Raw genomic sequence first — 24413 nt, 5'->3', positions numbered from 1 at the left:
CTGAATCTAGGTTGATTTTAGCTTTCTGGATGCAAATCTGGCTTGAGAGCAAAGTTTGTATGTTTGTTTGTTTGATTGGTTAAGTGTCCTTATCTCAGGTGCTTGCTTCCCCTTTTATAAGCAGTTTGGCCCAACTACTTTTAATTCTGCTCTTGCCTGAAAGCTCTTAGAGGGTAGTGAGTCATCATCTTTTACTTGCAGTGCCATTAAAAAGTTCTTTTTGGTTGATAATAAGTTAGTCTCCATCACTTGTCACTTTCATTATAAACACGTGGCTTGTGTCTTGTCTGAGAAGGCTTCTAACCCGTATTCAGGCTTCAAGGTTGGGCTTGGGGCAAATGCGACCTGTTTTAGTGCCTTTGGACTTCCCTTCTACTAAGCCCAATATTCAAATATTAGCTCAAACAAAGACCATAATAAATTTCTCCACTTATGTTATTGCTAGTAGACTTAATGATGGAAACTGTATCTTTGTGGGACCTTTATTGCTAGTAGGCTTAAATGGATTGTATTTTAATCAGAACAGAACAGAAAGTTAGAGACAGTGAGAAAAATTGGACTATTAGCGAATGTATTGATAAATAAGAAATATATCTTCTTGATCTGAAGTTTGAATAAACACTGAAGATTCGCATTCAACAATCAACATGAATCGAATCATGTAAATAAGTAACAGTACTAAACCGAAATATACGGTAAAAATGGTATGGCAATTTACAAACGCATCTGACTCTTCAGTCTATTGCATTGCAACTCTTTCTAACAACGCCTTGATTCCCAGTTAAAACACCTGAGTTGGAGAGCTTGACAAAGGCAGAAGAAAATGCCTGAAAGAAATCATCCTGATTCGCAGCAAAACGCTCGACAACCATAGCCGTGCGCGGGTCCATTACCATTTCAGCATCAATTCTAAGAATCCCATGGCCTCCAATCACATGATTGTAGTAGTGGTTGTCAAATATAAGTGTTGTGGGGTCATTAAGAACAAAGCTTGTATTTGATGTCAGAGAACCTTGTGGACAGTTGAGCCTTAAGAACGCTTCAAACCCAGGAGTCATGCCTTGTACTTGGCCGCCTTCGTCTGCTTGGTTCAGACGATTTAGGATGTTCAAACAGTGCGTGACTCCTAGCGTGTGTGCACCTACAGAAACGCAACACTCTGTAGTCATGTAACGAGAGGCAGAAACCTAATTGTAATCAACTAGTTACGCCTAAGATTTTCTCTCAAATTTGACATTTCGGTTTCTTAAAAGAAAGAAAAAGGCTAATACCCATGATGGCCACAGATTCTTCAACTGTCATTCCTTTTTTTGCAAATAATTGAAGCATGCCATCAACTCCAATAGTGGGAGAAGGAAGCAAGGAATCTGCAAGCTTGTAGCTTGGAGCAAAAGGGGAATCTCTCCTTCCCAATGCAACCTTTATTTGTGGCCCTCCTGACACAACCACAGCTTCTCGAGCCGCCAACACAAGAATGTCAGCACAAGATACCTGTTGGGGACATTGTAATTCAACCATTGATTTAAGAATGTTTATCGACTCCCTCTTTCGGATGCCGAAGTTTTTCCCTGCGGCCATCTCTGATGGCACAATGTTCGCATTCGGATCCACAAGAATTGAAGCATCACAGCCCTGCAATTACATCGTCAAGCATTACTTATTGAGCAAATAACTGAACTCAGACATGATAAGCTGAAAAATAAAATATATAATACCGAAGTTACTTTTTTTATAGCATGCACATCAGCCTCATTTTTGGAACCAATGTCTCAATTGCCTAAATTGATATATTATATACACATTTTTCAGAAAGGGAATCAAGTAAAATTTTTAAACAGAGACATGGTTGACTACAATGTTAGGGAGTTCAGCAACGTTAGTAGGTGTCTCGGGAAGAGTCATCTTTTTTGTTTAACCGTCTATATATATATATGTGTGTGTGTGTGTGTGTGTGTGTGTGTGTGTGTGTGTGTGTGTGTAAAATAAAATTGGAGGGAGATTACCTGAACTTGGCAATCATGGAACATGAGCCTCAGAAAAGCAGCAGGAGAAGTAGGATCAGGGAGAAAAGTAGGCTGGATGGCAGCTCTAACAATGGCTTCAACTTGTGGGCATGAATTCTCATAGAAATTATAAGAAAGGCCTTGCCCTTCAACCCAAATGCTGAAAACAAACAGAGATATTCCTACAACTATAGCTCTCAGATTCATTGTGATGACCGGCTGCAGTACTATTAAATCACTGCTGCTGTGACCGACCGTTTGAAAACTCAGAACTCTGTCTGGCACCCCCCAGTAGCCAGTAGTTGAACTTAAAGAGAGAGAGAGAGAGAGATCAAATATTTCTTTATTTTTTTTCTTTCATATGTTGATGCAATTATGAACTTGTAGGACTTCAGTTGCTTTTATTTTCTTCTAGAATGAGATTTTTGTTGTAATCTTATAAGTCATTCAATGTGTAGGTGGCCAACCCACTACAACTCTACATGTTTGTTTACTAATCCACTTGCTGCCTTATCATTCCATATAAAATCATACACAAAAACACAAAACCTTACAGCTGAAAAGAGAGAAAATAAAGAAGGAAGAAGGGAGGAAGAAGAGAGAAGCCACAAGGCTCATGGCAGAGAGAAGAAAAAGAGAGGAGAGAATAGAGAGTTATTTTTGTAATCTTTTTACTTCAGATTATAAATGAAAGCACCATTGCTGCTCCGAGGACGTACTCCAGTCACACTGACTGTAGAGAAACCTCGTAAATTTTGTGTTTTGTTTATTTATTCCACTGCACACACCGTCAATTTTACAACAAATTTAAAAATATTACAATAATGCAAGAGAGGAAGAGTTTCCTGAATCAGGGGACAAATACTGCAAAAGAAGATGTCACACCTGCATAAGGGAAAAACCACTTCAACAAGGGGAACGGATAAGGCAAGTGAAAATGATACATTGAAGCTTGTGGAAAATCAACAAGCGCAATAAACACGTGCCTATTCATCCTTGAGAAAGCCGAATATCACTTGTCACGTGAAGCTCCTCGTGGTCCAATTTCATTCAAGATCAAGCCTCGACGACCCTTGAATGAATCACAAGTCCGATTCAAGATCAAGTGTTCACCACCCTTGAATCAAATTAAACTCCAAATAAAAGGAGTAAATTCAGATCTTTGGAGGAAGTCTAGCAGAAGGCCCTCCAGCCTAGTTCAAGACCAAGCCTGTGGAAAGTTACCAACAAGTAAAGCACCTCTTTCAGCAACTCTCTCCGCTCAGAGACTAAAGCAGAAGGATCAATGATCAGCCTAAAGAATTTGAAATCAGGGGAAGATACTCATCAGGAGGAGTATCCAAAACAGATCAAGATTTTAACAAGTTAATTGAGGGCTTGTGGCCATCCAAGGGGGAAGTGTTGTAATCTTATAAGCCATTCAATATGTGGATGGCCAACCCACTACAACTCTACATGTTTGTCCACTAATCCACTTGCTGCCTCATCCTTCCATATAAAATCACACACAAAAACAAAAAGCCTTACGACTGAAAAGAGAGAAAAGAAAGAAGGAAGAAGAGAGGAAGAAGAGAGAAGCCACAAGGCTCATGGCAGAGAGAAGAAAAAGAGAGGAGAGAATATAGAGAGTTATCTTTGTAATCTTATTACTTCAGATATAAATGAAGCATCACTGCTGCTCCGAGGATGTACTCTAGTCAGAGGAACCTCGTAAATTTTGTGTCTTATTTATTTATTCCACTGCATACACCGTCGATTTTACAACAAATTTAAAAATATTACAATAATGCAAGAGAGGAAGAGTTTCTTGAGATGCACGGGTGATAACTTAGCACCCTATCTACTAGAATATTAGCCCACATGTAGGAATTTAGTAGCTGCTAATTACAAGCAGGTGTGAAAATAAAAAGTATTATTAGAACAGTGATGAAAATTGGAAACCTTTAAAATTAAAGGGTATGCAAATTACCAAAACAAGAGGGCGTTTGCAAAGATGACAGGGATATTAAATATTTTCTGTCAAATGGTTTTTGCCACGCCAAATAAGCTTATAATACATTGCACGGCGTCGACCGGATGAACAGTTTATCCTTTTCCAGTGTCAGCTCATCTTGTAAAGTAAATGCTAGAAGTCTACTTGTAGTTTGACACCAAATTTTCTTTCTTGAAGCAAATTTCATATCATATATTTTTAGTTTTCATGAGTTGAATTTTTTTTTTTTTTTTAACAAAAGACAGTTGGCTTCTTGGATGTAAAGCATCATTCCTTCATGTGAACAAATTATGACATGATATGGGTGCAAAAACTTTTCTTGTTGTAATTATGATGAACTACATTAATTGACATATAAAATGGTGAACTGCTCATCTATCTTCATATGAATTAAAGAGAAATGTCTATTTACATGTAAGAAATCGAACAATATTTTTTTTTACAAAACACTAACCGGTAGTAATCATAACGAAATCAACTACATCCCACCTTTTTACCATATGGCTAGCTAAAGATATACTTCCTCGTTCATAGTAATTCATAGAAAGCTTTATCGTTCATGGTAATTACTAATTAGTAGAAAACTTTACTGAAATAGCACAAGCTTAACAGGGTTCGATCCCTTTCAAAATTCAGGCCTTAGGGTTCTGTGCTTGAATGATAAAGGCGAAGATAAGTTTGGTGGTTGACTAAACCTGAAGATCTTTAAGAAGTGCACTTGCCCAATTCATCATATGCTTCTCAATACCGGGAAATTAAGTTAGCATGGTTCCCACAAACCTTGATTATTTTGGTTTGTCAAAATCAAACATGTGATGCCCTTGATAATTGATCACATATTCATATCTAAATCCCCACAATTTCTTGTGCATTTATGATCTTGTAAATTTAATTATTGGACTGAGAATTTTCTGCTCCCTGCCTCTCGGCATTTCCATATATACATGTTAGATCAAAACTAAAAAATCAAAGCCGACACCCAAAAGGTCAAATCAATTGTAGACTCTGCACAGTTTGGCCCTCTTGGTTTCGAAAACGACTTGAAACTACCACAGTAATGAAACAAGAATCACCACATGATCATGAAAACCTATATGTTTTTGTACAAAAGTCATGGTTTTAAAATTACTCAACTGCGTTCATGAAAGTATTTTTAGTGTACTCGTAACACTATCACGTAGTATTATTATTTCACTCAAATTATGACATGTATATTTGTTTTTTTAATTTACTTTAAAAGTCGTATATATCAATACCGTCGCTCATCACTATTATATATAACAAGTTACTTGAGTAGAAAGATATACCACGTGATAAGAGTAATCTGATTACATTTACAAACTTCTCTGTATCAAGAATGCAAGGAACAAAATAGTAAAACGTGTCGAGACGAGAAAATAGGCAGTGAATGCGGCTGAGACTGACCCTAGCAGCACTGCTAGCTCTCGGAGTCAGCAAGAATGTCATGAGGCTGAAACTTTCACCAGTGTAGATCTTCTTCTTCTTTGATCTACTTTCACCGACTTGGTTTTTGGGTGGTTTTCATAGAAAATGCATGTCAACCGCAACTGATCAGAAGAATAGACCGAGCACTGCAAAATGTGGGGTTGGGACCCAACAGTTGGCTGTGTATCCATTTATGTAGTCTAGCAAGTCATATTCTCCTACTTACTCCGAATGCGTTGTTTCGTATCGTTTTATCCAATTTTTTTGTTTTATAAACTTAAGAGTACTAAAATATTATAACTGATATTTTTACTCTAAACTACACTAAAGCAAGAAGGAAGGTTTTGAACTCGGGACACAGAAGGTTAAAAAGGAAGATCCTAACCACTAGAGCAATCAACTACTTGTATATAATTAACTTAGCTACATTTATCATTTTTGAAAACTAAAAGGTGTTTTTGAATCAATTTTATCGCTAATAATTCCTGAAATTAACCTAACACATCATTATGGAGCCATGTTAGCTTTTTATCTATTTATGAAGGCTGACAAGTCATATTCAGGTGTTTTGAGCCCTTTTCATCACAGAAAGCTTCACTTGTTCACCAATTGTTGTAGCATCTAATTTACTCGAAAATTTTCTGTCTCTCCCACACACACCCATATATATGAGTAGTGCAAAGCAATTGTCTCTCTAACTTGTAAGTAGATCTCTAACTTCCTCCAAAAATCTTTGTTGTTTTCAGGCAAAATTGTACTAATATGGTTCTTTTAGTTTAATTGAATTTTCAGTTTCATCTCAATAGTTTTTTTTTTTCCTTCCTTGTAGTGTTATTCCGTTGGCAGTAGTCCAATCTGCCAAAGGAGGGCAACGGCTTCCAAACTGAAAAACACTGGAATTTTTTTATGCCAAACTCATGATGTTCAAGCTTAGCTTTTGTGTTGAAACATGTTTCAGCACAAAATGAAAGGGTACAAAATTTGTAACGAAAAGTCTCAAATTATATATTTCATATTTATTTTTTTAGGATTTGATAAAATATAGTTAGAAAATTGAAGCTCAAAAGTGACTAATAAAACATAGGAGACACTAAATAGATATAGGGATTTTTTTTTTTTTAATAATTATTGTTTTTGTTACAAAGCGCTAAAAGACATGCATGAGAGCTCTATCTTGGATTCTAAATATTAAAAAATTACAAAAACTCCAAGCTCATTTTAAGCGAAGAAAAAAAAAATGCAATTCTATCAAATTATTGATGTAGATCAGGGGAATGATGGAAGAGCAAGTCAAAAGGCATAAATCGGGCCAAAAGCCGAAGCTCTATTTAAGGACATTATAAATAGAACTTTTGGGGGTATTAGGTTTGTTATCTTAGTAATTATTTAATTAAATCTTTGAGATTTTCTCATACTTCTGTGGTGGAAGTTGGGATTCCAATATGGAGTTCTGATATCACGAAGAAAATTGGGTTCTACCAGTGGCAAAGCTAGGAATTGACGGCGGGAGGGGGTGAAGTTAAAAGAGGGGAGTTTTAACGAAAAGTCCACAATATTGTTCACTTTAACGAAAAATCATATTTTTACACTAAAAAGTCAATCTTGGTACTATTCAATTTACCCTTTATTTTGTCCTTATCATTAAAACTCAAAGTTTTCAAACACTTTTCATTAGTTTTCCTTTAAAAGAGTGCAAAGTTCAAAAAAATAGCAACAACCAAATCCTTTTATATAGTAATATCTTCCATAATTTATCAATACAAACAAATTACAATTGTTACCGATGAGGTTTCATATCATGAAAACGTTGCATAATAGGCTCATTATCAATAAAAGTAAATACATCACTCTCAATGTAAACAAACATGCCATCACTCAACGATTGATCTCCCATTGTGTTACGCAATGGTGTTTTCACAATCTTCATAGCAGAAAAAGTTCTTTCCACCGAAGCAGTTGCAACCGGTAACACCAAAACTAATGTAAGAAGCTTATACACTAGCATATAGCTTGCATACCTCCCAGTTTTCACGAACTCCTTTGCAAGATCACCAATTCCTCTTAATGATGAAAACTCACTATGCATCTCCACATTTAATTACTTAATCAATGTGTGATATATGTTTTTGGCAAGCGTCGTCCTGTTTCCTATAAACTCCTAACTCATTTCAACCATCTAAAAACCTTTACCCACATGATTAGAATCAAACATTAATCTCACCACCATCCACCGCCACCACCACCACCGCTGCCCACCAATTCAGTTGTCTCCCTCCAACCCTTCAAATTCTCTAGACCACCAAATTCGACCCCAAAACCCCCCAATTCCCCCAATTTAACACCCCAATCCTCGATCAAAACCCTAATTCTAAATCCAATCCAACATGCCAATTCAATCCAACCCTCTTCACAATTCCTACCCTGAGAAGCCCTAGAACATCAAAATCGGTCCTTTCCGCGCCACCAACCAGCTAGTGCACCGGAACAGGGAGGGGCTGAACCAATCCAGTTTCTGGCGAGGGGAGGGGCTGAACCTTTGCTCTAGGCGTGTTTTCCTGCAAGGGGAGTGGCGACCGTCACTCATCGCACTCACGTGGCTTCGCCATTGGGTTCCACCATATAACCAATTTGCAATATGAGGAGTAGTCCAACCTCTTATACGTCCTTATAAGGTTTATTCTTTCACCAATGTTGGACCCTCTTACCTTCATATTCTCACATATTCCAATTTCCTTATTCTTTAAGATTAACGTTGTTTGATCTTCTCTTTGTCAAAGTGCATCAATGATATTATTCACAAAACGGATGAATACATCAACTGATTAGTAAACGAATTGAACAAAGAGAAACAAAACAAAACTACAAGGATGAAAATGCAGAAGTAATAAATTAACAAATTAGATGAGGGAAAATCCGGAAAAACTACAAGAGCCATTTATGCAAACTGGACTTCTTAGAATGTTGTATGCTGGACCCATCTACACATTCATATATACAGCCATATATAAGCTTTAAGCTTTTTCCCAATGGTATCTTATTTTATAAATAATCACTGTATATATATGGACTGCAGACATATATTGATCTTAAACTACGATAGCATTTATACAAACAAATATTAACTTAGGGAGCTCGGACATTTGTTGACGCGGTAAAATCCCACACCTAGCAAAAGTCTACGACCACGCTTTGTCATTCAAAAAACAATAAGAGATCATTCTTTTATACCATATTTTGTAAACTATATGATGTGAAGGTTATTGGTTGAATTTCATTTTTGGTGATTTAAAGAAAAAACCTAATCATCAACGATTACATTATATTATCTACAAATATGACCTAAAAAGACGGTACGAGCATCAACCTAATCAAACGGATACAAAAGGGATTGGTGCAATACAAGTGTAATGTAGCATACTTGCGGTTCACCTGATCATGGTAAACATGCATTATGAATGCAATATTCAGTTCTCAATGATTTGGACAGATTTAAAGGGTTTACGCGAGCCCATTAATCTTCACCCAAATAACGTCGTCTCGCTATACTATTCATTTTTTAACGTGTAACATTAATGGCGTGGACATGCAGTTTTGTGTACAGTACAATATGTTCATACGCTAAAACAGAAGAAAAAAATTGTAGTACGATCATACGTAGTCATCATCCTGATATTCCGCTCAAAGAATGACAATATATTAAAAGTGACAAATGAAAATATATTTTCCTTACTAAGCTTCAAGACGTGTCTTATAATTGCACAACAAAATTTTAACATAAACAATCCGAGTCACAAAATTCTTCTCAAACATTTATTTTAGAGTTATAACTCATATATAACGGGATCTATATATTTTTGTTTGTGTTTGTCTCTCTTCTCGTTTTAGAGTGCGCAATAACCGCCTATCCTAGATTGCTCGTGAAAAACAAAAATAGTTGAAATTAAACCAACGGTGGGCCCTCTAAAATAGTTAGAATCTTGTTAGCCTATTGACTTCCAGCTTTTGTCATGTACACTCAATTTTTCCAAACAACCGCAGCCGTAAATGAATAAAAGCCCCCCTTCACTTTGAGAACCTCGTTGCCTCACAAAAAAAAAACCCCCCTAGGTGAACATTATTAATTCACCCAAACTGCAGATTGTGTTTCTCCCTAGAAACATGGCTTGGTCTTCGTCCACAACATTCATAACCTTTGCAATCATTTTTTTCACCTCAGTAACTCTCACGAATGTTGTTCATGGCTTGACTGCACAAAAGGTAATAGATTCCCCCTTACTGACTCAGAAGATTCACACGAACCGCACGCTTAAGGTTGACATCAACGGCAAGGGAGATTTCACATCTGTTCAAGCAGCCATTGATGCTGTTCCTGAAGGAAATAAGCAATGGATCATCATCCATGTTAGAAAAGGAGTGTACAGGTAACTGAACCATCAATTAATTACTCTGTGAATTGTGAAATTAAAGCAAAACTAGCTATGAATAATTCACAAGTTTAATTATGCATGTTATCTAATGGATATATGTTTTGGCGGGCAGAGAAAAGGTGATCATACCAAATAATAAGCCCTACATATTCATGAGAGGAAATGGGAAGGGCAGGTCCGCCATTGTTTGGTCACAAAGCTCTTCGGACAATGTCGAATCTGCTACTTTCAGTGTCGAAGCTCCCCATTTCATTGCCTTCGGGATCAGCTTCAAGGTTCATCTTCATTTTCTTTTTCTGTATATTTGTATATTTAACAATTATTGAGCACGGCAATGTTTTCTTGCCGGATTTATATTGCCAAACAAATGTTAATATGGATAACATACCATCAACGGTTTAGATTTGCAATCTAGCAACATAACTTGGCGTGAACATTCCGGATCCCTATATACATAAATGACATTACTCTATAGGTCTCATATATAAATTATGCAACGTTGTGCAGAATGAGGCCCCGACCGGTGTGGCTTACACCTCGCAGAACCAGTCAGTTGCAGCATTTGTAGCTGCAGACAAAGTTGCATTCTACCATTGTGGATTTTACAGTACCCATAACACCCTCTTCGATTACAAAGGCAGACATTACTATGATAATTGTTACATCCAGGGCTCCATTGACTTCATCTTTGGTCGTGGTAGATCTGTCTTCCACGTAAGTAATATTACTACTTCATCACCTTCATAATTAATTTTAAAACTTGTTATTAGCGCTCCAAAAAATCATGGATAGGACTAATTAATTAATCATGGATGCGTCCATGCATGCAGAGCTGCGAGGTCTTTGTTATCGGAGACAAGAGGGTGTCGATCAAGGGGTCCGTGACAGCTCAAAATAGGGAGACTGAGAAGGAGAACAGTGGATTTGTTTTTAACAAAGGCAAGCTCTATGGTGTTGGTGACAGTGTGTACCTAGGTAGGGCAAAGGGTGCTTTCTCCAGAGTGATTTATGCAAACATGTACCTCTCGAAGACGGTCGTGCCACAAGGTTGGACCAACTGGAGCTATTCCGGCGGAACTGAGTAAGAAACATGCACCTAAATAATTGATCAAACACACATGTTTGCATTAAAAAATATTCCAATTAAATTTATGATTTGATTTGTTGTGAATAAAATGAAATCTGCAGAAACTTATACCATGCCGAGTACAAGTGCAAAGGGCCAGGAGCTGAGGCTACAGGGCGTGCCGAATGGGCGAGACAACTGACCGAAAAAGAAGTTGCACCCTTCTTGTCTATCGACTTCATCAATGGCCAGGAATGGCTGCCAGTTTGGCTGTAAATTAATTTATGTGCCGAGGGGGCCGAGCTTACAGTGATGAGTGCAAGAGGCGATCATATGTTTGATTGATAAGTTTCTTTCCCTACAAAATGTAAACGGCATGTTGTATTAATCAAAATAATATTCAGATATATAATTCTGTCCAAATCCAATCAAGGCTACAGTCTGATGGACTACTGCATGTCAAGAAAAATAACATTTCTTATGTGTTAACATTCTAGCTTTGTCAATTCAGATTGTCAGCATTCTGTGCTCAATGTATTAGGTGAATTTGGATAGAATTACCAAACTGCTTGACATTGTACGATGCCAGTAACTGTTCGAACTATGTTGTTTAATCATGAGAAATTTGATCTTTTCATGAATTATCGTGTATCTATGAGTACGGACAGTTTAAGGGAATTATGGTATTCGACAATTCGGTTGTGCCGAAGTTAGAAAAATTGAGAACAAAGTGTTTGCACAGAATGCTAATGTTGTTGCTTGGGGTCCAGGAGAGGAAAGAAAAATGTGAAATTGGAAGTGCACATGAGGACCTGACCATATCTTTGTTTAATCTTAATGATGCAGTAGCATTTCATCACATAAATGGGATTGGATATTTGCACTCCCCTCTTCAACAGAAGGTAATACCTAGGCACGTTACATGTCTTCATTTATTCTCTAGTAGTAGAAGGTAATACAAGTTCCATGCATGGAGTCTTACACGTACGACTTTGCATGATAGCATTAGCTAGGTATAGCCGATAGCTAAATTTGGGAGTTAAACTCCACCACCAATCCCTCCACCAGCACCGCCACCAACTCCTCCTCCAACACCGCCACCTTTGCCACCCCCAAAGCCTCCACCAGCACCTCCACCGGCACCACCTCCACCGCCAACACCACCACCTGCACCACCCCCAATGCCTCCACCAGCACCACCTCCACCACCAACTCCTCCTCCAACACCACCACCCGCGCCTCCCCCAACGCCTCCACCCGCGCCTCCCCCAACGCCTCCACCAACACCTCCACCTACACCGCCACCTTTGCCACCACCAAATCCCCCACCAGCACCACCTCCACTTCCACCGCCAACTCCACCTCCGGCACCACCCCCGGATCCACCTCCTACACCGCCACCTTTGCCACCTCCAAAGCCCCCACCAGCACCACCTCCTAAGCCACCACCTGCACCGCCTCCACCTCCTACACCACCACCAGCACCACCTCCCAAGCCACCACCAGCACCGCCTCCACCTCCTACACCACCACCAAATCCCCCACCAGCACCAGCACCACCACCTAAACCACCTCCTAGGCCTTCAGAAAATGTTTCTTTCTCAATCTTACGACACTCCGCTATTGCTAGCACCATTACAAACGTCACAGCAAACAACCCAACAAACTTAGAAAACTTCCCCATGTTTCCCCCAATAACAAATAAATTAAAGAGAGATCGATATATAGGAAACGGGAATCGTGAATTGTTTGGTTTGATAAACTTAGGTAACGAGCATCGAATATTTATAGTGGTGCAAGCAAGCATGGAGTACAGTAATGTAGTTCAGGAAGAACACAATAACATAAATGCATGCAGTTGGATGCTTAAGTTGTGGACTAATTTCTACGAAACATAGTTAATGAAATGGTGCAAAATTCAAACCTCATTCTGACAAATAATCATGATTAGCCGGTGGAACATAATTTTGTACGTAGTCCCTGTGGTGTCCCAGCCGGTGTGCGCTCAACCACTAAGCACATTATGTAAGGCATGATAGTCTATTATAGACCTGGTGTTGTATGGCACGTTAAGGACATTTAATTACGCTATTCGGAGATGGTTAAAGGTTCAAAAACTTAAAAATAGTCTTATTTTTTCAAAAATCTCATCTTCAACGGAAAGCTGAGCTGGGCTATATTTTTATGGAGTCCATCATGTCATTATTTGTCCAAAAGGCATCAAGTTGACCAAATATAGCCCCCCTCTTAGCCCCTTTTTTGGAGCCCAGCTCCTTATTTACAATAATTGATTCAAATTCAACGGTTAAATTTGAAAACATCTAAATGTATTTTAGTTAAATTAATTAATAAATTTAAAGTATAAACTTAAAACTAATAAATGATTGAGGGGCCATGTTTAGCCCATTCAGTTAGAAATCGTATATGAATATGGTATAATATTGTTCATTAAAAAATAATATTTTACTGAACTATAATTCTGAATGGGATTATATTTAGCCATTTCAATTGGTAAATATCCAAATGATTCTTCACCTAGTCGAGGCTTTGCTTACCCAATCTAATTCTTGTTGGGCCATTCCCAAATTCTAGCCCACTATTGACATGGTCCTCAATCCCAATTCTCAGCCACCACCATTCACCACTACTCCAAGTCTTCAATTCTCAAAAGAGAGCAAAAGCTAGGGTTTTTACCAAATTCATTCAGAAAAAACGAAAGGGGGTTTCAAATTTCAGTTTCTGGACTGCGAGAAGCACACGAAGAAACCGCAATCGTAATCAGAACCGCAGAAATGGAGGGAGGTGGAGAAGAAGGAGTCGAGATGGTGGTGGACTCCAAGGACTTGCAGCAGCAGAGCAAAGCCTTCGATAAGCTCACCGACCGCGTGGAGGATCGACAGCTCGATTCCACCCGCGTCCAGGAGGCCATGGCTTCCATCGCCGCCTCCTCCGAAGCCGACTGGAATGCTATGCGATTGAGGTCGGTATATTCCAATTCGCTCTAATTTTTTGTCTGTCAAATTTTTTATCTATCAAATTTTTCAATATTGGCTTAACTTATTATCTAGTTTGATTCATATGCTATTAAAAGACTGGATTTTTTTTTTTTTTTTGTTACTGAGTAGTAAGGGTTTGAAAGCAATAGTTTATAATATACAAGCGATAATTGGGAGGGGAAAATTGAACCCGGGACCTCAAGCGGAATGCTCTTAACCAAGTGAGTTACGAGCCCTTTGCGAAAATAATAGTTAGATGCACTTAAAAATCACCAATTTGAAGAGAAAAAAGCTGAACTCGACTGTTACTGCACCCGACATTACTAGTTACTAGTTGATAGGTGAGGAGTTACATTTTATAAAGTTCGTTTCTTGAACTGTTTTTCACTAACATTAACGATTGTCGTCGTGGAATTTGTATGAAGTTGTTGACTTGATTTGGGGTATATTTCGATATTGTGAAGTGTAGTAACTGCATCTTATGACGTCCAACATAAGCATAAGAGGGAATGTTATTTGTTGAGACTGTCATGCTCGTATTGTAAAGCTTTTTTCATTGCACATTACAGGGAGAAGGAATTGGCTGCAGTGAAGATCAATGCAGGTGATGTTGACATAATTGCAAATGAGCTAGAGTTGGACAAGAAGGTTGCCGAGAGGACCTTGCGGGAGCACAAAGGCGATGCCGTCGCTGCCATTCGACACTTGCTTCGCTAGAAAATGAATCACCCTTGGGAGAATCAATATGATAAGATTTGGGTTTCTTTTCCTTCAAATTTTGCTTCTTCAATGCTTTCGGATATGGAATTACAATTACATTGTTGTATTGTGAGTTGTTAGGTAAATTGTTGGCATCAGTTGACGTGGATTTATTTCTTTTTTGGATACAAGTGGTATTGGGGGAGGGGGGGAGTCCAATGCAAGGATGAATAACCGACTAAGCTACAAGCTCCGTGCGACTTGAACTATTTTAGCGCTTAATGGAAATTGTTAGGTCACCAAGAGGCAGCCTTTACCCTTAGACCTGTGGCAGGAGTGGCCAATCCATCCCGCGCTTAATGGGAATTGTTAGGTCCTTCCAACATATCTGGTTTTGATAAAATTCTAACGAAATTGATGAAAATGATTATAGCTACACGTTTTGATAACTTAAGGGATCTCAATTGTGGCAATGGGCCTTTCAACATAATTTATTTTGACAAAATTTTAAAGAAGTTGACAAAAATGACCATACCTAGTATCTACACATTTTGATGAGTTAAGGGACCAATAGTAATGGATTTTTAATTGAAGAATCATTGTTCCAATTGAGTTAAAATTAAGGAATCATTACCATAATTTACTCAATCTCTTAACACTATAAAATGGGTATTTGGATCAAATTGAACGAAACCGTACTTTGCTTGGCTTAGCCTACATAAAACCATAAAACCGTCACCACACTTTTATTTATTTATATTGTTCATCTAAATCACAAAGAAAAAAAAACCACAAAAACCAATAGAAAATTGAGTTTAAACTATCAACACCAGACCAACCAAACCAAAAGAAATAATCAAATAGTGCTTTGGTTTGGCTTTTCAGCTTTAGCTCAAATTGAATTAAATCGCATCACTTAACAATTAGCATGACCGAAGTTTTGTGGTGAAATAGATTTAAACAAACCGCGTCCATCCTTGGGCCATTTCTAACTGAAAGAGGGTCAGGGAGCGTCCTATAACCCTGGCGTCAGGTAGTTGTTGCAATTCAAATTTTTGGACCAGGCGGGGCTGGTTGGCTGGCTGGAATGGGCCAGCTGGTTAGCCTGATTTTAGATTTTTGACCCAATGGGACTCTCAAGCCCTTTGGTCTTACCCTCGGTTGGATACCGTTTTCGTATCATTTTGAACTATTTTGAACTTTATAATCCTTTGGCCAGGTAGGTTGGAGATGACCTTACATACTTGTTTGTAAACAAGTAACAACCATTGCAAATCACATCAACAAAGAACCAATTCAATTTCAAATTTTATTCAAAATAATTGCCTATTAGTAGATCAATAATAAACACCCAATAAATTAAGGGAAGTGTTATTGACACTTCAAAAATCTCATTTTAAACTCCTCACAAATGTATTTTTCTTTCCTAATATAAAAAATTTGACGTGTAGAATGAGATTTTTTTAGTGCTAACAACAATTTCCTAAATTAATGAGATTATCATCCCATCTAAAAATGGTAAAAGTAAAAGTAGAAGTAAAAGAGAAGGTAAATAATGCAAGGAGAGATTTATCACTCTACTTACTCAAAGGAATAACTCACTGCCAAGTATTTTTACCCTTTTCTTTTCTTTTCTTTTCTTTTCTTTTTCTCATATTTTGTACAACATTTTTTATAAATCACAAAAACTGGTGACATATTATCATGTCATCCAATCCAATCGACATGACTCTCCCTGTCGCACTACACCCACCAATCAACCAGTCTAATACGCCATGCCGTTTCTGCCATCTGACTTTCCAACTCTGTGGCTCCAATACGACATGCCGTTTGTGGGATGTCTGTAGCTCATTGCCAATTTTGTCACTGCTGTAATTCATCCACAATTTGGTAGGAGAGATGGAAGTGGTGAAAACCCTAATGCACACAGAGCTCAGGCGAGAGGGGCTACAATTCTTTCGGGGTGTTATCACCCGCGGCGGCACGCGCTGCTTGGAACTGAAGAGTGTATTGTCTCTCCAGGTCTCTGAGCTTCTCCAGCAGTTCTTGAAATGTTGGCCTGGAAGCTGCATCACTGGTTTTCATTGAAGAAGTTGGAATATCAGCACATTAGCCGTTTTACCAACATTTGATTCTTTAAAAGTTAAAAGGGTTGTCGTTCAATAACTATTTCGTTTTCAGTTTACAGTTTTCACAAAGAAGGAAACTAAAATAATTCAACTTGGAAATGAACCAAGAAGCATGGAAAGAATTACTACCTCTGCCAGCAGCTCTCAATTAAACAAGTCCATTGCGGGTCCACGTCCTTTGGGATCTCTAACCTTTGGTCCATGAACCCTACAGCTCCAATCACCTACAAGTACCCTAAATAAATTTCTGTTCATATGTGCACGTAACATATTTGAAAAGATACTACCAAGAGTTCTTTTTCCCAAAGAAAACAATACCTGCATTGAGTTCAGATTATCCCAAGGGATCTTCTCAGTAGCAAGCTCCCACAATATCACCCCATAGCTGTATATATCAGACCTGTGTGCGTCCGAAGTTCCAAACATCATGAAGAGAGACGAGTTTAGTTTAGAGAAGCTGTAGAAGGACAAGGACGCTTTTAAGATTCTAGATGAACAATTACAACATACTTCTCGTCTGAGGGTTCATTACGTAGAACTTCCGGTGCCATCCATTGAGGCTACAAATGAGAAAGTTGGCATATTTATGTGAGAACCTCATGTAGTAACGTTTAGACTGACGGGTTTACTACAATTCGTAAAGAGGATATAGTGGTGTGAGTTGAAATACCGTGCCCTTCCCAGTCTTGGTTGTGAGAAATGTATCGTGCTTAAGACGTGAAAGACCAAAATCACCAACCTGTTAAGATAACATCAAACAGTTCATTGTGCCTTAACTTGATCAAACTGCTGTAAAAGCACAAGAAGAAAAAACTCATGGAGAAAGATTTAAGAAATAGAAACGTGACTGATAACAGACCTTAACAGTCCAGTACTTATCAACAAGGAGATTTGAAGACTTCAGATCTCGATGAATGATAGGCGGGTTGAAATGATGAAGATAATTCATGCCTCGTGCCTGTGAAATGGTTTAAGGTAGTGAGAAAGGGGTTGGGGGCACTACATCTACCATTTTCGTACTATTACTCAATACTCACTATATTTATCGCCATATGAACACGTCGCCTCCAATCTAGTTTTGATGTGTTCCTTTGTAGTAAGTGAAACAAACTTCCACTGCATCAAAAAAATATTGATACGAAAGGCACAGTCTGCTCAGAAGTACTTTACAAAGAAAATATGCTAAAAACACTTGTACATTCGTTGAAATAATAAACCTAAATTTAAATACTGGTAATGCTAGATATTTCAGAAAGGAAGTTCAGAACCAACCGAGGGAGGAACTCTGTTACAATGCAGAGACGCTGAGGTGAAGTCACAGCTCCCATAAAAAGCAGAACATTTGGATGTCGAAGCCTTTTCATGAGAGACACCTTGATAAACAATACCATATTGTGACATCATTATTGAACAAAATGAATAACAATCGCAAAATTAACCATAAAGGAAAAAAAAAGTAGGAGATATTTTAACAGTATTTCAAACATAATCCCACAGGCTTCAAGAGAAATCTCCAAAAGTTATATTTCAAACATTCCAGTCAAACTCTCATCTACTTCCCAAGTACATAAGCAAGTACAAATCCTTAGCAGATAGAAAACACACCTCTTGTCTGAAGGAAAATATCACATCTTCTGAATATTCTTGCCAGGAGAATACCTTGACAGCAACATCCTGTGAGAACAAAGAAACCATTAAACCACACATGAAAAATATACGCTCAAATTACTCCTAATATTCCTCACACATGCATCATCAATATTCATGAACATCCCACATGCATCATCAATATTACACCTAGATCGTGTGAATAAATGAATCGCTCATTTATACTGCAAAATTATGGTTTGACCAAGACAACACCCGTATCATAGACTTTGAGTGCTACGTATGGCATTTCATCTAATTTCATGATTTATGCATAACATGTAGGCATGAAAACCCTATGGTTATGAAGACCTTTCCGGAGCTCTTTCTTTTCACTGCTTGCAAATTGAACTGCATTTTGTCTTTCAGTAGGGTAATTGGAATTTTTTTACCATCTTTTTTCTTTTTCTTTGAAAATACGAGTAAATGGAAATCATCACTTGACCATATCATTTCAGTTAAATCTGGAACTATTTTGTGGGCATCCATATAGAGTGAAAGTTAACCAGAGTAGAAGAACATACTGATCCATACCACAGACCATGGTATACGGTTCCACATGATCCTGCATAATGGAGGAAAACAGCAAATACATGTCAGGATGAAATTCAACCAATCAAACCATAAAAGCATAAACTCACAAGAGAAAGGAGCATAAGTTCAAGAGAACTTTTGTTTGGTCAAAATGACCAATTCTACCTACTGAAAAAATGGACATTAGATGGATATTTTGGAAATTTTAAAGTCCTTTACCCGTGTCATTAATGATTCAAAGAAAACAGTACATGATTTGGGAAAGATCAAACATATATTGGACGATTCATTTAATCACCTTTGCTCATTTGGGTGATTACAGACATGCTTTACCGACATCAATTAAACAGTTTCCAGAAATAAAGAAATCAATACTTCAGAAGCATGACAGGTCTGATTACCTTGCCCAACTTGTTCTCCAATTATCAAGTCTTCCCACAAGATTTCGTAGTCCAGGCTGTCAGTGTCTACATCCACCTTATTCACAGCACTGCTGCTGGTACTTCCACAGCTGCTGGCACTGCTTGTGCTGTTAACATTAAATGAGGAGGTCCAGGATCCTGAGGCCTCATTATTTGTAGTCCGGTTATTTTCATTCACCTGACTTTCTGGTTTTGAACCAAAATAATTCCTCTGATGAACTGAATCATTCTCATGTTCATTAGGCAACCAAGGCCAAACAAAACGAGTGCTCTTAGTCTCTAGCTCTTCTCTCTCATTTCCTTTCCATGGCCATGTTATCCCTTTCTTACCCATCCATGCTTCAGCTTTCAAGGATATCATCCTCTGGATCGAAGGTTTTCCTTCACTCTCATTGCCAGAATCTCTGGAGGGTTTTCCTGGAGACTTCTCATCAATATGGGAGAATACTCCAAAAGGAGATGGGGCCAAATCGCCTCTAGGTGTGGTAGCACAACTTGAACTCACATCCTCCCTATGATCAGAGAGAACACAATTTGAACCATGATCAGAACGATGACAATCGCCCTCACCTTCGTGATCTATGTTGTTTTCTCCCACCCGAATTCTCGATTTTACTTTGTTGCTCATTTTGGACGCCTGTTTCAGGACTCTAACAATCAGGATACACTAGTGAATAATAAATCAAAGAAACATGGAAACTATAAGACTAACCAAATTTGTTATTTTTGATGCAATAGCATTTTGTAGAGGCTGCTGAGGATCAAGGCCAAGTTTAGCTGTAACACAAGCTCTAGACCGGCTGTAGCTTGAATCTGATTCTGGGGGCTTTCCTCCTGACATTGGAATCTTCATTTCTTGAAAAGGCCGGATATCACTTGACACGCAAATAATCCCAATAAAAGTGCCATCATCATCATAGAATGGAGTATTTGTTACAAAGGCCGTAAACCTGTCCCCAGTTTTGGTCTTGACAGGGAACTGCCCAGTCCAGCTCTCCCCCTTGGTGACACGGTTTATTATATTGTTTGCGACACCGTAGTCTTGAGGATCTGATAAGAGCTCAACAGGACTATGTCCAAGGGCCTCAGCCGCAGAATAACCATATAAATTTTCAGCAGTTCTGTTCCTGCAATATTCAATTGGGAAAATTTGAAATAGGTCCAATTTTATAGACTACCTTTTGAAATAGGTCCAATTTTTAGTGACTTTTGACTTTTGAAATAGGTCCAATTTTTAGTTACTTTGGACCCATTTCAAAAAACCCCTATTCAATTTTCCCAAATGCACCAAGTTGATACCTTCTAACACTCAAACCATACTTCAAACACGGAATTTTTATACAAAAAAATCAGATGCTGATCAATTTAGGTTCATCAACAGAAATTCAGCATCACAACCCACACATATGGTCAATCTCAATTCAAATAACGTAACGGTTCACGTTTGCAACCACACTTGAAATTATATAACCACCCAGTAATCCAACAAATATTAAAGAAAACATATCGAGCAATTCATGCTAATGACAGATAAAATTCACCAATACAATAACGTGGACAAAAAACATCAAAATCTGAAAAACCAAACTTTGATTGAGCTACTTACCAGTAAATTATAATCCCATTGATATCAAATATATGCACAGATTGCCCAATCGACTGTAGTATGTTCAGATACTGTCTATCAGTAAAGTTCACAGCTGAAGGCCCCGTGCCACTGCTTCCTCCACTGCCGCCACCGCCACTGCCTCCAGTGGGAGGATCATGGCTGCGGCTCTCCCTCTGAAGAGGTGAGGAATGCCGAAACGAAGTAGACCCTCTCTTCCAAGCCGCCGCATCGTGACCTCCACTACCAGCCGCACCGCCCACCCCAGTGACTCTCCTTCTGGGCACAGACGAGAACCTCGAACGCTGCGGGGAGACGGAGTGGGCCCTCTGGTGCTCTGATTTGACATCCCCAGAGTGCCTGAGATTGGTGATCTCCTGCTTGAGGTGGGCCTGGCCCGCTTCCAGCTCTTGGATCTTTTTCAGAAGCTCCTCCGGCGGCGGAGTATCCATTGAAGCAGAAACCTCCAAAGCTCCAAGCTTTGCACCAAAACGCACCAACCCAGTTGATAATCTTCAATGAAATGAAGAACCCAGTTCCAGAAATGGCAGCAAACAGAGCTCAAACAGAAGAAGATTCATGGGTTCTCTCTGGTTTCTTCTCCTCCAATCAAAAACTTGAAAATAATGGAGACCCAGTTGAGATACAAGCAAGTATGGGGATTGAAATTGATAAGACCAAGTCAGAGGGATTGACTGATGAATCTCTCTCTCTCTCTCCAATAACTGCTCTTCTTTTTCCCTTGCTTGTATAATAAGTGCAGTCAATTACTTGCTGATTTGAGAGGTCAAACAACATATTAACATTCTACTTTTGATCTCTTTCCTCTTCTTCACCTTCTCCCCTCTCTCTCTCTCTCTCTCTCTCTCTCTCTCTCTCTCTCTCTATCCTCCTCCTCTTTTAGGTTTAGCTTATTCCCTCTCTCTCTCTCTCTCTCTCTCTCTCTCGTTTTCGGGCTGTTTGCTGTTTCCTCCTCTTCCCTCACTTTTTTTTATCCCATCATCACCTGAATCTTAGCTATTAAGGCCAGAAGTTAAATTAAATGCTTATATTCTGCAAATGATAAACCACGCGCCATATACGCGATTTGAAATACGAACCAATCATTGTTCCTGATTTTCACCTTTCAGTCCAATTGTCGATATCCGTCTTTCGCACGCGAGCGGCTGCGTATAGGTTTTAAACCAGGCTTTCCCTTTCCGCTAAAAGGCTCTCCTGATTAGACTATTTCCACTCCTCTTTTTATCCTGCCGCCTTCCTTCTTCGTTTGTTGGAGTCCATGCAAAATAGCGTAGTGTACGTCATAAATTCCAAGTGGGCAATGTCCATTTTCATCATTTCATTTCTGGATTCAAATTGGTCCGTCCAAATCTGGTTTAAGATCATCTTCAACCAAAAGGTTAAAGAACAAGAAGGCTGAAAATAACCTAGAAATCATCTCCAACAGAAGGTTAGATCAAATGGCTAATGAACCTCACGGGACAAAAAATGACCAAAGGGCCAACCGGCTAGCCCTTTTTTTTTTTTTGTTTTTTTGTTCTTTTCCATTTACCCAGTCCACTTTTTCTTTTTTCTTTTTTCTTTTTTATTTTTTTGTTTTTTTCCATTTTCCCAGCCCACTTTCTTTTTTTTTTTTAATTTCTAATTTTTCCCTATACCATTTCTCACATATTTTTCACCATTTCATACTATCTTACATCATTTTATTTCAATTATTCACATTTCATATTATAACCCTTTGGCCCTCAGTTAGAGATGGTTTTTTTGTCACATTGCTATAATGTAATTTCACAAGTCTAAATTTTACTGTTTTTTATTGAAGTCTCATTTACATGTGATGTTAAAATACCTTCAATATTTAAAAAACCAAAAATCTCTCACTCCCCCACGTTCTCTCTCTCCCCCTCTCCTCACTTTCTAAAAAAATGTGTTCATACATACAAAGTAGGTAGGCAAATGTTAGCTAATAATAAAATGGAGGGATAAGGTTAGGTTTGTCAGCTCGTATGAAGGTATTTGTGTTCATGCATATCACCAGAAAAGTGCAATTTTGGGGTCTAAATCTAAAAGTTGTCTAATCAATTCAGTGTTTTTTTGAGATCCAAATCCTCTCTTGAGCTTATCTATGCGGATCCACCGGACCACATAATTGTGACCGTTGATCCAAATCGTGCGGTCATGAATCCAAGTTTCTTTCCCCAAATCAAAGTTCTTTTCTTGCTTCTTTCTTCAGTATGTCATTTTCTTCTCTTCACTTGTCTCTCTCTCTCTGCTGTTCTCCTTCCTCTCCCAGATGGAATGCTTCTCCGTCTCGAACTTGAGCACCGCGTTCTAGCAGCCCAAGTGGTCCATAAGCCCCAAAACCCCCTCAAACTGATGTTGAACGCGACTGCCGCATCGGCTCCGACGACTAGCTGCGCCAAGTCACTGACCCACGCTTTCTGATTCGCCACCATGGCTGAAAAAAAAAACCCTCCATTTCCTCTAGCTCGACCGGGGTTTTTAACCAGAAAAGAAGAATCTCTATTAAAACAAAAATTAAACAATTGGGTTGTTGCATTTGGATCAAAATTCAAATTGGGTCATCAATTATTTGTCTTAATTTTGTTTGGAATTCAAATCTTCTGTCAAGAGCAATTCGACGCTTCCATGTTAAGAGCATTCTGATACATAGGAACTGTTGTTGTTGAACGCGGACAGCCACATCGGAATTGAAATCTTTTGTGAACAGCAACCTGTCGAGCATTCGGCACTTCCAAAGGAAAGAGAAAGAAGCAGGCCACGATTTGCATATAGAGAAGCTATAGATTCATGACCGCACGATTTGGATCAACGACCACGATTATGTGGTCCACTGGATCCGCATATATAAGCTCAGGAGAGGATCTGGATTCCTTTTTTGGGCCCTATTTGGGAAACTCAATCTACTACCATAAATGTTGGAAACCGAAACACGGCTGGTTCATCACGTGTTTTTATGCAAATGGTGAAAATTGTATTTTATAAGTTGGGTTAATCTCAGTTTACTACCCTGAAGTTTCTTTCAACATTTGGTACATGAAGTTTTTTTTCGTCCTAGAGTGTACATGAAATTTCTCCCAAATGTACCAAATGTTGAAAACCAAGAAACTTCAGGATAGTAAACTGAGATTAATCCTCATAAGTTATTAACTTTTTAACACACATATCCTACCATTTATATACTGACATGTGATGTATCATCCCGTGCTCCGATCACACTGAAAAATCTCTTCATAAATGGAGAAGAATATATGTTGCTTATTGGTTCTCTTTCTTTTGAGACCTTGAAAGTTCATTGCATGTATATGTATAGGTTGAGGCGGGATGAAGGCACATAAGCATTAATTGGGTTTTGATTAGGTTTTAGGCTGGTTTGGGATGTGCTTTTCAATGACTGAAAGTACTTATAGATAAAAAAATATGA

The 24413-nt window shown here is 38.5% G+C and overlaps 5 protein-coding genes across 6 annotated transcripts; 2 read left to right on the top strand and 3 right to left on the bottom strand.

Moving 5' to 3' along the window:
- Positions 1-582: 582 nt before the first annotated feature.
- On the bottom strand, positions 583-2867 carry LOC103928903 (peroxidase 29-like). Its single transcript, XM_009338009.3, has 3 exons — positions 2004-2867; positions 1272-1632; positions 583-1141 (listed from the first exon to the last, which is right to left on the bottom strand). The coding sequence occupies exons 1-3, from the start codon at positions 2208-2210 to the stop codon at positions 735-737; spliced, it is 975 nt and encodes a 324-aa protein (XP_009336284.3). The 5' UTR covers positions 2211-2867; the 3' UTR covers positions 583-734.
- Positions 2868-9528: 6661 nt separating this feature from the next.
- LOC103928947 (probable pectinesterase 67) lies at positions 9529-11594 on the top strand. The gene is made up of 5 exons (XM_009338072.3): positions 9529-9863; positions 9982-10144; positions 10377-10583; positions 10700-10950; positions 11058-11594. Exons 1-5 carry the CDS (start codon positions 9601-9603, stop codon positions 11209-11211), a joined length of 1038 nt encoding a protein of 345 aa, XP_009336347.2. The 5' UTR covers positions 9529-9600; the 3' UTR covers positions 11212-11594.
- Positions 11595-11734: 140 nt separating this feature from the next.
- LOC125477341 (glycine-rich cell wall structural protein-like) lies at positions 11735-12712 on the bottom strand. The gene has a single exon (XM_048584342.1). It carries the CDS (start codon positions 12617-12619, stop codon positions 11975-11977), a length of 645 nt encoding a protein of 214 aa, XP_048440299.1. The 5' UTR covers positions 12620-12712; the 3' UTR covers positions 11735-11974.
- An 855-nt stretch (positions 12713-13567) lies between these two features.
- LOC125477425 (huntingtin-interacting protein K-like) lies at positions 13568-14799 on the top strand. The gene is made up of 2 exons (XM_048584515.1): positions 13568-13915; positions 14501-14799. Exons 1-2 carry the CDS (start codon positions 13728-13730, stop codon positions 14646-14648), a joined length of 336 nt encoding a protein of 111 aa, XP_048440472.1. The 5' UTR covers positions 13568-13727; the 3' UTR covers positions 14649-14799.
- A 1384-nt stretch (positions 14800-16183) lies between these two features.
- LOC125477422 (serine/threonine-protein kinase pakF-like) lies at positions 16184-21960 on the bottom strand. Of its 2 annotated transcripts, none has more exons than XM_048584506.1 (13): positions 20969-21956; positions 20075-20489; positions 19342-19999; positions 18931-18971; positions 18365-18433; positions 18032-18132; positions 17797-17875; positions 17619-17717; positions 17430-17498; positions 17270-17319; positions 17078-17159; positions 16889-16983; positions 16184-16704 (listed from the first exon to the last, which is right to left on the bottom strand). In XM_048584506.1, the coding sequence occupies exons 1-13, from the start codon at positions 21418-21420 to the stop codon at positions 16578-16580; spliced, it is 2337 nt and encodes a 778-aa protein (XP_048440463.1). In that variant the 5' UTR covers positions 21421-21956; the 3' UTR covers positions 16184-16577. The 2 variants fall into 2 exon arrangements, 1 of the variants encoding a protein (XP_048440463.1); XR_007258502.1 differs by having other exon boundaries at positions 16680-16704; positions 16889-16994; positions 20969-21960.
- Between the last annotated feature and the right edge of the window lie 2453 nt (positions 21961-24413).

This window comes from the organism of the source record quoted next, unplaced genomic scaffold, assembly GCF_019419815.1.
Source record: "Pyrus x bretschneideri cultivar Hongxiangsu unplaced genomic scaffold, Pyrus_bretschneideri_v1 Contig21, whole genome shotgun sequence".
Taxonomy (NCBI): domain Eukaryota; kingdom Viridiplantae; phylum Streptophyta; class Magnoliopsida; order Rosales; family Rosaceae; genus Pyrus; species Pyrus x bretschneideri.
Note: the sequence above shows the minus strand (reverse complement) of the source record. Positions and strands in the feature narration are given on the sequence as shown.